Source organism: Patiria miniata, unplaced genomic scaffold, assembly GCF_015706575.1.
Source record: "Patiria miniata isolate m_02_andy unplaced genomic scaffold, ASM1570657v1 HiC_scaffold_14, whole genome shotgun sequence".
NCBI classification, from domain to species: domain Eukaryota; kingdom Metazoa; phylum Echinodermata; class Asteroidea; order Valvatida; family Asterinidae; genus Patiria; species Patiria miniata.
Window position 1 is genome coordinate 9,909,947 of NW_024037052.1, and position 12,827 is coordinate 9,922,773.

The following is a 12,827-nucleotide window of genomic DNA, read 5'->3' on the forward strand; positions in this document are numbered from 1 at the left end:
AATTAGATCAGATCTTTTGGGGGGGTTCTGCCAAAAGCGAATGGCAAAACTGAACAGATTTTTTTTTTAAAGTTCATTTACAAAAAAACACAAAAATCCCACTTCTGACACCATGTTAAATACTGACTATATGGAGAAAGTGTATGTACATGTGTGTCCTTCATGATGGGTCAAACTGTAATTACGGTGCTCTATATGCGACAATACATATACATGTAGCTTTAAAATCTAGAATTTTTCGTTGACTGTGGTATTTACCAGTTCACGCCGGGATTACTTTCACAAGAATGGAAGGAGGCGCGTGATTGATTTTCACTCGACCTAAAGTAAGGTGTGTTGAAGCCATCACCCTCATATTTCTGGCCTCGCTTGCTGTGCCCGGGTTGCTGACAGATATTTCCGGGCTTACTCCCTGTGTGTCTATCCGTCATCGATCTGTTCTGAATACCACAAAACCTTTGGGAGTATACAATTCATCCGGCATGTATCGGTTAACCGTGAAGCTTGTGTAAGATTTACAAAATGTATCAACAAAATAAGCACATGCATTCATGTCTCTTCAACTATCTTATATCTCAGTTTTTATTGAGTATACCCCTTAGATACACTTAAGCTGTGTATAGTTACATTTTAATGAGAAATACAAGAAATACTTGACAGGTTGTTGGACTTTGCCTGATATATGTTCATACTATAGCTAAACATACTCATCAATCACAGGCCAATCATGACAAAAGCAAGCAGTACAATGTATATTGTACAGATGGTTTGACAATTGCAGATAATTACTTGTGGTCTAGCATATCAGTGATTTCCTCAGGGAGAGTATTGGTGAACTTGCTCTCTCAGAGGGCCGCCTATAGTCCTCATGCACCCAGGGGCAAGTGGTTGAACTAGTGGTTGGTTCATGACGTACCTAGCGCATTCGCACTGAAGTTAAAGTGCGAACGACTCGTGTTAAACTATTGTCATGTCAACGACCGTCAAAAAATGGCGGTCACACAATTATTCAACTCTTGTTGTTCCTCTTTATTTACACAATAATAGTGATTGTGTATAGTTTTGGACATCTTACATAATTGCCAATATTATTATACAATGCTGACAAAAGTGACATAATCATAAACTAACTTGAAAAAACTGTGAAATGAAAATGAAATTTAGCACTCACAGTTTGGTTTTCCGCCTTTTTTGTTGATAGTTGGTATCGTATTGTCACCTTTGGCGCTGAGAAACGGTTAAGTATTTACAGATTACATCATTATTATATTGTCTGCCATATATCTATACATTGTTTATTATACAATGATACATTACATTTATACACATCACTTTAAAACTTTATTAAACAATTGTAACATTTACAATCAGTGGAAAGATCACAATACAGTCGGAATATTTTTTTTGGGGGGGGGGGGAGGTTATAATGAGCTTGACGCACTAGTTTACTGTGAAATACACGAAGGCTGTGTATACTTGTGAATGACTCCATGAGTTTTATGAAATGACTACACAGCACAGACTCTTCATTCCCTTGTGTAGAACAGTTTTGAAAACATCTGAATGCAGCCATTTGTATTTCATTTGTGTGCACTGTGCAGCCATGTGCATGTGCTCAGAACATACTGTTATAAGCCAGTTGGGTATTTCAACTGCGCATTCGCACAATATGGGTCACAGGTCATTCGGGATAATCCAATGCTCATCGAAGGCGCATGAACGCGCAGGGACCCGGGCACATGACGCTCGCGTGTAGTTAACAAACAGAATGGGCATCCGCGTAACATCACGTATATCATCATGTATCATCACGTCAGCGATTTTAACCCGAGTGACCTTTGACATGGACTACTTCATTGAGATACCAAACTGGCTTATTTCGTAAAATGGAAAAATGAGCTCTAAATGTGATGTCAGAGTAGAACAAATGCACTTCATGAAAGTGTTTCATACATGTAAGTAAAGCCAAATGCACATAGCAAATGTACATGTACATGCACATGTGTGTTGTTTGCCTAGAGAAACATTCAAAATGTGTATACATTGTACATGTAACAGGTGAACACAGGTAATATATAATCAAACACGTTTGTATGGCATACTGCTGGACACAGCTGTATCCTTTTAAGAATAATGTTTCAAAGAGGTGAAACATACCTGACATGGAAGAAGTATGGCTTCAGTTATTGTATTAAGCAAGACAATGTAATGTTGATATTAACGATAGCAGCACCATAATACAAGACCATTTGCAAGTGACATGGAAACTGTTGCTTATCAGGATACGAGATGTCATCTGTAAAACTCTTCACATGGTGAATGTTAAATTTGTAGAAAACAATCATTAGAAACATTTTTTTTGGTATATCAAAAACCTTCAGCGTGTCAAGGTTTTCCCCAAGCGGCATCGCATAATGATTTGTTGCTGTCTTGGGATTTACATATACATGTACATTACATTGGCATGTCCTTTCAAGTTGTATACACTACTCTTGTTGAACAAGTCTAAGATCTAGAAGCAAATTGTAATGTAATTAGGTAACACCATCAATAGATTAATCAATGCTGTATAATGTAAGTGCTTTAATTACATGTAACTAGGCCAAATAAATAAACACAAGTATCTGATTAGTTATACAGGTCTTCAAGCTACTGTATTTGTATAATGCATGTACATTCCACATTCCACATGAAGTACGTGAAAAGTTCATTAAAGAAAGGCTTACCTGGGACTATGGTCAGCTATGGTTGACCATAGTCGAGGAACTACACTCAAACACATGCTGCACTAGTCAACTATAGCTGAAGTAGTCTAGTCACAGACATGAACATGTGCAACAAGGAACCAGGACTGACTTGATTCATGTTCATGTTTGACCATCCTGGAACTAGAAACTTGTACACTTCATCGGGTGCCCGGCAGAAGGGCATATGCACATATGCCCTTCTGCTGGGCACACGACGACTTACATGTATTTCATGTTGGCAAACAGGTTTAATAACCATCTTGGATCAACCTCTTCTCAACTAATCACCCTGGATCAAACTGGCTCTATTGTGCAAGTCTCTTTTAAGTAAAAACAGCATAATAGTATGTTAAGTCTTTTGTCATGTAAATATTGGAAATCACAGTGTAACAGCTCCCAAAAGCCATAAAACCCTTACGAAATCTGATCCAAGGTGGAGGCTTTGACTATAATTTACTGACATGTCAAGTGCTTTGACTTGGCTAAATAACTGCCTAACTCGCGCATGTACGTACAGGCTGCTTTTTGAACATGTCCTTTATATGATAAACAATGGAAATAGATCAATTCCTTGTCTCCCACAATGAACAGAATGCTACATAGAGTTGTTCAGTGTGTTTTATAGCACTGCTATATATTATGATAAATAGAGCTTTTTAAAATATAAATTGGTAAATTTCAATAACTTGCAATAGTGTAGTATCTAGAAAACAAACAATTATAAGAGTTGATCTGGACAGATCACAATAGTTCACAGTAACCATAAAAAGAAACATTTAGCTATTACGATTTTAGCAGTATAACTGTAAATATGTTCAACCTATAAGCATTTTTTTGCCAATACTGAATAACATGAGATTTTCACATATATCACTTCTGTGATTGTCCTCAACTTTAACATCATGCAGCAATCACAACTCAGTTTCAAATATTATTACAAAAATCTGAAAAGAGTGAAAGTTACCTACGTGTGCCAACCTTCAGGGCGGTGGGTCACATGTGCAATGTTCATCATTAATAGTCATTGACAAAGTGCCTGACACACAGCATTGTGAGATGACATTCTAACGTCAGTCATGTCAATCACATACCATTGTCAAACAAGTCAACATGTTTCATACACAGTAAGGAATAAGTTACTGTTAATGTGGCACTTTTAATTTGTATTCTTAGTTTAATATCTAGGTAACGGAAATGGCCTAGTGCTGCCCCAAGTACCCAACGTTTCCTAATGTTTTATGATAAAAACACCTGTATAAATTGTATACAACTTTTACAAGTTTAGGGGCCGCTTGGAACATCTAGTTGTAGTGGTACAACACAAACGCGCATCTATTGATCTTGATATTAGTGAAGTCAAGAATATGCTGAGCAACAAGCAGTGGCTATATCAAATATACATTGACAGCAAAGCATTGGAATTAACAAGTTATTACCAGGATTCTATTATGTGAAAAGCAACAGATAACTCAGATAACAGTTTTACTCTTCATTGATGCATGAAAAACAAAACCTCATTTCAAAAAGCACTTATCTATCAAAACTGCGTTTATAGAAATGTAAGATTGTATTATTTGTTCTATTACATGTAAATAATATTCTCACACTTTGATCGTACATGTATTTGTATTTTAGGGAAAACGTGAAAAAAAATGAAGCTATGTTTCTATGATACATACATGTGGATAATCCCTTCAATAATCCACATAGCAGTACAGTGGTCATGTGACCAAGGTAGCATGATAACCCTGTGAAAATGTACACAAAGCAAAGGTACCACAAGGGAGGCTTCAAGACAAGTCTCAAACAGTGCATATTTGCCAGCGTATGCCCAAATATTCACTACAGGGCTAGTCATCTTATATCCTGATTGTCTGCTACATGTAGTTCCATTCAATGCCATCTTTTCACAGTGTGGTTATTCGCAGCAATGATTATAACAGGAGAGTCATACAGACAGAATATTCAGTGGCAGCGCAGTGAGTGATCATAGACATGTACACATTTGGTGCACTCAAAATATGACATCAATACATGTGTCATTTGCTGCAGTATGCATGTCTTTGACCTGTTACAACCCAGAGGCTCTCACATAGACAGTTTGCACATCAATGATATGAGGTGATACATTGTGTTGTCTGCCATGCAATTCTGATCTAGACATTGGTGGTATGACCCTCACCTTTTATTACACTGTATGTCACTTTGACAATATACCAACAGGACTGTACACATGCCATACATGTAGTGCAGGAGACAGTATGAAATCCAAATCAGCACGTGTATCTCTTTGCTAGGTATTTAATCAAACTGCTTATATTACAGATCAATTCATCAGTGTTAGCATGTACATTTACATCACTTGCTTTCAAGATCCAGTTTTCGAGTTGCACCCTAAAAATTAGTTGTTGTTTTTTTTAATGACTATTTTTATTGATTTTTTTTTCAAGCAATAAAAAAGTTATTCACTTTTTAGTAAGACATCAACCACAAATTGTGTATGTTTGTGATAAATGCAATCCACAATATAACCCCTTTTCAGAGTTGGGAAATGCCAAAAATAAAAGAAAGCAGTTTTTTTCATGCAAATAAAACACTCAAACGTCAAGTTTTTTAGTAGGAAAATAATGAATTTGTTGAGGACAACGGACATTAAATCTATAAAAACTAAAAATGATAATGACACACAAGGCTGTATCATACCTTTAGACCAGACAAAAAATATCAGGAATTTTAACTTGACAGTTCTACTGATACTTATATTGCTAATAATTCACACAATCCTCAATCAACACACACATTGCTTGATATTCATGAAGAGGTTTCAGGGCTACTACAGCTAGAGACAGTAACAGCAGTAGAACTGGTAACACTCACGTCATCATTACTGGCTATTGAACTCTCCACAGGACCTAGCTGACTAACCACATGACTGGTACCTGTGGTTTTATTACCAGCAGTCAACTGTGTTGGAGATTGAGCTAACGGAGACATAGGAGTAGAAGGATAGATGAAGTATGCTCGTTGTGGGCTACCTATATTGCCATGACTGGACACTGCCTGCATTCCAGGAGAACTAACACTAGGATTGCTTCTGGCTAATGGGGACTTAGCAGGAGGAGTATAATGAAACTTAGTGTACGTGCCTTTAGGTGAATTAGACCACTGTGTTAGAACACAGTGGTCTAAATCACGAGGGGAAGCTGGTGGTGGGGGAGTCAGCGTTAGTTTGGCTGTCATGGTTGTATCTGTACTGACCATAGATGTCAGTGTCAATTTGCTCTTAGCTGATGGAATGATCGTCTTGCTGGATGCTTTATTGTTGGATTGTACACGGCTTGTGCAAGTATTAAGTAACTTGGCTGATTGTGGACCTCCAGGTGATATATTACCTTCCTCTATCTCATCATCTCTAGAGTGCTGCATAATCTTCTGTCGAACCTCTCTGATTTTCAGCTGTAGGATGGACTTAGTAGGGAAGATATCTTGGTGTTGCGTCTGGAAGGCTGAAGTAGCGGCAGCTGCAATGGAAAGGGAACATTGATCAGGGGTGAAAATGGGGGGAAAATAAAACATTTCATGAAATAAAAACGGAGTTATCAAAAATCTTGTAATCAAGAAAATCCTGACAACTCCCCCCCCCCCCCGACCGATTCCTGTCAAATCAGAAGCAGACGAATCAAATCATTATTTAATGAGTCATTAACATGACTCATTAAACAGTGATTTGATGAGGTCCGAGAACTTGGACATGAGTCATAATGTAATGAAGACGGCAATACAGCAGATAATGTGTATGTACCGGTATGTATATGTTTCACAAGTTGATCACCCAAGAAGTGGCCATTCACAAGTTGTGGCGGTTTGCTTGCATAATGGCAAAGCTGCCTCCCCTGATTAGCTGAAAGCCCTTTCTCCTGTTCCTATCAATGGTGACCTTGAACTCTGACTTCCAATCATTCTCTTTGGAAATGCAGGATTGCATTCCAATGACTTGGTTACATCAGGCAATATGCCTATGGAAGCAGATGAATTCACCTCACACTGATGCTTATGCTACCACTGGCCATAGTCAAGTCATATGGATCAAGAATAACATAAGTTCGTCCAAATTTCATGAAAAAAAATCGTTACTCAGAAGACAAATTCTGATCCAGAAACAAATGGACATCATGGGTATTCTGGTGAACGAGACAATTACAAACTGTTTCCTTCATGATTGAGTCTCCCAGAAGTCAAGGAACATCAAGGCAATGAATAGATGCTTGCCAGTAGTTCACACAGCCTCACTTACATTGTGATGCTGAATGGTCTCCACTACCACATCCTTCTCGCACAACACCCCCCTCCCCCCTAAAAAGCCTTGAGAGTAAGACGGGACTCTGATGCCATTGCTGCTCCATTCCTGACACTCATGTCAAGATGCTAGGAATTTGTGCACATTCAGAATCCAATGAGTTGTGTGTATTTGGTGCCACACATGGCTAATAGGGCGTGCACATGATGTGATTGATACATGGAGCTGTCCTCAGTGGTCTCATAGAACCATCAACTATTCATGCACAGCGTCGGTGTGTTGCCATTCCAATACACCTACGACAGAATCACCTCACGCAGTGGTAGCTCGGTGGGGGCGCCAGCCAATCATCCCCACAGAAAAGCGCACATGTAAACAACGCATGACATCATTATGTCTTAGGTCTATTGACTTTCATGCTGAGCTGGAATGTCTTATTATAAATATCATATTGAATCCCTTGGAGAACAGCTTACAATCAATAATGTCAAGACACAGGGTTGAACTCTTGCTTTGATGATAGAGAAAACCTGAGGCAGAACCTGAAGCTGTTGCAACACGGCGTAAGTTTGCTGATGTGGCTGAAATTGTGCGGTACATGTACTGGTTATTTGACTTGCAATGGCATTTAATATTTCAACTGTCAAATTCCTTCAAGATGTCTTTTAGCATCCTGCAGGCTATCATTCATGCGTGTTGACTGACTCCCATTGTTATTCAGTCAATATAATCGCTCAAGTACACACTAAACAAACAGTCCCAAATACTGACCAGAGGGGAAGTAGCCTTCTGTTTTGAAAAGCTGCATGACCAAGATGCGACGATTGTCTAAGATCTTTCTCAGAGTGGAGGAGTTCTTCTCTGGTTCAAAATCAAATTCCTCAGATTCATCTGGACCTAGTAGGAAGCACACAGTACAACCAATATCATTCAATATCAATTTATCAATGATATGCAATGTAAACAATTTATTATAAGTAAACAAACATATATAGATATCGGGGTCTCCCCAGGATTTGTTCAAACCTGTGGGGGAAGATTTGCTGTAGTTAAACAACTTGCGAAGCCACAGCGTGGGGTTAGGGGCCTGCTTAAGGGCAGCCACGCATACGAACACGCCAGCTTTCTGAAAAGCAGTGAATAAATCCTGTGTTGAGGGCGTTCTGTGTGTGGTTTCCTGGTTGACTAAGTGGCCTATGGTAAGCAGCAGGAAGGCAGTTCCATGTCGACAATTTCCACATGCCACAACACACTTTGAAGGAGGAATCTCATTTTTGATATGCAAAAAAATGTACCGTCAATAATTGTACATGTAGATGACGACGTTGAGAAATTAGAATCAGGAATTGCTACCTATCCCAGCCCGGCGCCCGGCCACTATGATCAAATTTTCCCGCGTTCTGTCTTGTCGGTGCATGCCTGGAGCACTAAAATCTTGCTTTGTGGCAATAATTGCTGAATGTTTAGTTCTTAGAACAAACAGGTCTCATTTTACTACCAAACTTATCAAATTGTTATTTTCAGCCAAGAGTAGTAACGTCAAAGATCCAGCTTTTCAATCACGACTTCAATCACTTGTCATTTTATGGACGGATCATCTATTGATATCGTAAGGGGTGCTTCAACCTTTTATTGGAGTTTTACACCGTTTCTGGAATAAATTCTTTACGAAAATTGTTTTGTGATGTTGAAGAACTTAACTATTCGAACAAGGAACTGTTTCTGACTTCATAAAAGTATTATTTGTAATTTTGAAACAGTGCAAATACTGGTAAATTGTTCTTAAGAAAGAACACCCCTTTACCGCAAATGGTGTGGTCCACAGAGCTCTGTGTGTGACACTATGGTGACACATACCGTGCCTACGTTGCCCTGGAACTACACAGCACAACACAGCATGTGCTTTTCAAAGAGAATGCCTATGTACATACGTACGACATCGTGACTTTCAGAATCACATCCTCGGACCCAAGCGATCCTAACACACGATCACGCTACAGCTATGTACATTATTAGTCTCTATCGGTCTACTTCAAACACATTCTCAATGAGACACATACAATGTACTTGGACATTGAATTCGTGTGTGTGTTAAAATATCACATAACTTCATAAGAAGCACGCAGAACCTGACATTCATAATTAATTAGTACGTCCTATCCCCCCCCCCCCCAATTTTCTCAACGGATTCACATGATTCATATTGGTTGACTTTTGAGGCCCCCCCCCCCCAAAAAAAAAGATTTCCGGGAAAAAACACTGAGAAATCACATCCCTGAATAAAAAACTTACTGCCAACCAACAGAAAGTAATTTTGCTGGCCTCTTGTTTGAAGTTTAGTCACGTAATTTCAAGGGATCTTCTGTAAAAAAAATCCACCTGAATGATTTGATTTTATAGAAAAAAGCACAGAGTTGACGGAAGATTCCCCTTGAAATGTAACACGAGTTACCATGGCTACGCCCTTGCCATTAGCAAAGTATGGTGAATAGACAACAATGCCTATCAGATACATGAGAGAGCCTGCTTACCTGGTGTCCTGTTGGGAGTAGGCAATTCCTCTCCAGGCACGATCTTATCACCAAACTTGAAGACTGTATCTTCTAAGGTCACTCGTTTGCCAGGAGTGTTCGGTTCGGAGCCACTGGATGGTCGACGTGTTGGTGATTTGAGTCTTGGCGAGACGGGATCATTATCAGTACCAGAATCCTCTCCTTTACCTAGGGGTCCATTATATTAACAGACATAATATCATTGCCAAGGAACCTGCCTGAACTCCTGTACTGTGCAGTCAACCAATGAATGGCACGTTCATCATACTTAAACCTTCAAGGGGCATTATTGAACAAGTCCTACCGATATGTAAGGTAATGCTAGCTGGGATATACATGTACTTGGTTTTCTTTTTTTTACAAAAACCCCTCAAAATCTTAAAGAGAATATCAAAGGACCCAGAAATAATAGGGTTAATATACATGTATAACCATATATGCCATATGCATGATAATATCACATTGTAACAACCATAACCTTGCACCATGCCATCATAATGGAAGACAATTCAATCATTCACCTCAGGATGCTGATTTTAGACATAAACAGAATATACTGATTGTACATTCCAACTGTGCATGTGCAGATCAAGATTTGCCTATTTTGACTGTTGGATAAATGCAAGAGATTCAAGTACACAAATCTACAGGAAGGGGAGGACAGTGATGACATTTACAACATGTATATTGTCTTTCTACAAGCCATCACTGTATATCTGTGGCCTCGTGGTTAAGGGCACTGATTCGTGGTCTGTGGGTAAAGCTGATGTTTGTGGGTTTGAGTCCTGGCAGGGTCATGGTGCGTGTGCCCACACGTACCTTCTGTCACTCATTGCTTCCCTCCACCCAGGAGTAAATGGGTACCTGTGAGGGCAGAGATGGTTATTGTGATTGAATTAGCTTCCTTGCGCCTAACAGGCAGCATCGAGCTGTATACTCCCCAGGGAGCTGAGATGGTATTTGGAATGTTTCATGCTCCCAATGAGCAGGGGTAATAATGATGTAGTGCATTGAGCACCAATCCTGGTGGATACGTGCGCTTTATCTGTTTATAAATATCCACTATTAAATTATATCGAAACCTCGCACAAAACTTGAAGTACAACAAATATAGTGATGGGGAAGTTCAAAGATTTGTTAATTACTGCAAAAATAGAGCTTGTGTGCAGGGGATTGCTCATGCCGAAGGTAAAAAAGTCATGAAATATCGATGTGTAGAAATCAGCTGGACAACCACACTTGCTTATTTGAGCACATGCCCAAGTTCACCCACTTGATGTAATAGTTTTGTTTTGCCTGTGACACTATGTCAGACTTCAGCTGTGCTTTACTTTGAGTGTGCACTGATCATGAGCTCAGGTACATCCTAGTCTACCTACCCTGAGAGTTAGTTCTCTTCCTTCTGTAGCTACTAACAATAGCATGTGGAGTGAGGGGAATAGCGCTGATATCTTGGGCATGGTCCTCTGGGTGATATTCAGGTAACTCCTTGAATTGCGCCTCAAAGTTCACTTCCTCTAGGACTCTGAGTAAATAAAGCACTGGAAGCTTAACAATTACAGCAACATTGTCCTTCATTACCATGAAGATCAGCCAGTTTACAATGTGTATATATGAGATTAGACTGCCTTTCACTCATGATAAACCACTCAGGAATACACATTTCTCAGGAATCAGTAAGCTCAAATACTTCTTGGAATCACTTTAGAACCTCTCATTTATATGGCATCACTTACAAGATGTTTAGGAGGTCTGCCAACCATTAGCACAGCACAAAAAAGGTAAAGATTTGTAAAAGTTGAAATGTATGGGTCTGGTCTCGACAAATAGTGAGAGTACATGTATACAGCTGAGGATGTATAATGAAGTCCATTTTCTTCCTTTATCATTTTGTACCGTGTTCTCATCCCTCAGATGCCATGGGCCTCATTCACGATGGTCATTTTTGTCGAGTTCCCTAAATGTATTTCGTAAATTGTTAACTGTTGAATGGGATTGCGCCATCAATTATTCATTGAAGCAGACCGGAAATTATTATAAAGTAAGTGGTTTTCATTTCTCTTCCCAAGTTCAAAAAATTAATATTTTACCTACTTTTTAATTCAATAGGGCCGACTCGTGAATAAGGCCAATCCTGCCATTGATGCTGTCACAATTTCAATTATGTATGTATATTGTACATGTAGTTTGTTTTCTATCAAAACATGAAGGCACAAGATAGCCTTTATTCAGCTGAGTCTAAATTGCATGGCTACAGCTAGCAGTAACACATGCATGAATGGGAAGTAGACTCGGCAGCTTTCAGTGACATGTACCATTGCCAAGTAATTCAGTACATCTAGGTGTCTCTGTCTCAATACTTTCTCTTATTAGCACTATTTAAGGTATTTGGCCTTGTGTTGGCCAATGGTTAACTGCAAAACTTGTATGACCACCTGATATGCAACTGATGACATACCTCTCCATTCCATCATCAATATTTCTCTTGAGTATTGTCTTGGGGTCTTTACTTGGTGAACTGGGCGCTCCAGCTTCACATTGCATGGTGTCTGCTTCCTTCTCTGGCTCACATTCTGTGCTGGTTGATGGTTGTAACCCCTTGCTAAGAGTTTCTTGGAGTGGTGATGTTGATTTCATAGATGAAATTGATTGGGTTGGTAGTGCGTCTGTTGTATGCACTGTCTCTAGATTGGTTGATGTAGAATCCATGCACGTCTTCTCTTCCTCTCTGCATTCACTGGTATCCTTGCCCTTGCTCAGCCCATCGTCACCCGTGGTTACCGATGAAGTCTCCACAATACCATCATCGTCAGAATTCTCCTTAGCTACCAATCTTTCTTCATGTTGCCTTGGTGTGCAAGTAGATGTACTTCCAGCCTTAGGCATCTACAGACATCAATTTAAGTACATCAAAATGGTGCCAATGTGTTGAAACCTGGGACTTTGTAACTGAACAAAAGTCAGATATCATGCCCCGTGTGAACTGAAAATGACAGAATAAAGACTTGAACATAGATGACAACAAACGTAACACAAATCTCAAGATTATCAATATAAAGTTTAAAGCCTGGCTGCCAATAATGGCCTTGGCTAAAGGTGAAGGCCATTATTGGTGGCCACATGCCTGTATTGGTTTGAAACATTACTTCAGTAACTGTTCGACCATGCTTTTATCTCAATTAGGTTTGGTGAGGCAATCTTATTGTGAATGAATGATTTAGAATATACACG

The 12,827-nt window shown here is 39.3% G+C and overlaps 1 protein-coding gene across 1 annotated transcript in view; it reads right to left on the reverse strand.

Annotated features, from left to right (window-relative positions):
• Positions 1-548: 548 nt before the first annotated feature.
• LOC119722029 (protein capicua homolog) overlaps positions 549-12,827 on the reverse strand; it is a 51,060-nt gene continuing 38,781 nt past the window's right edge. Inside the window, exons 16-20 of the mRNA XM_038192010.1 lie at positions 12,055-12,482; positions 10,976-11,121; positions 9,576-9,764; positions 7,816-7,941; positions 549-6,268 (exon numbers count right to left, since the gene is read on the reverse strand). Coding sequence (XP_038047938.1) covers positions 5,559-6,268; positions 7,816-7,941; positions 9,576-9,764; positions 10,976-11,121; positions 12,055-12,482 — 1,599 coding nt within the window. The 3' untranslated portion in view covers positions 549-5,558. The remainder of the gene's footprint in view (positions 6,269-7,815; positions 7,942-9,575; positions 9,765-10,975; positions 11,122-12,054; positions 12,483-12,827) is intronic.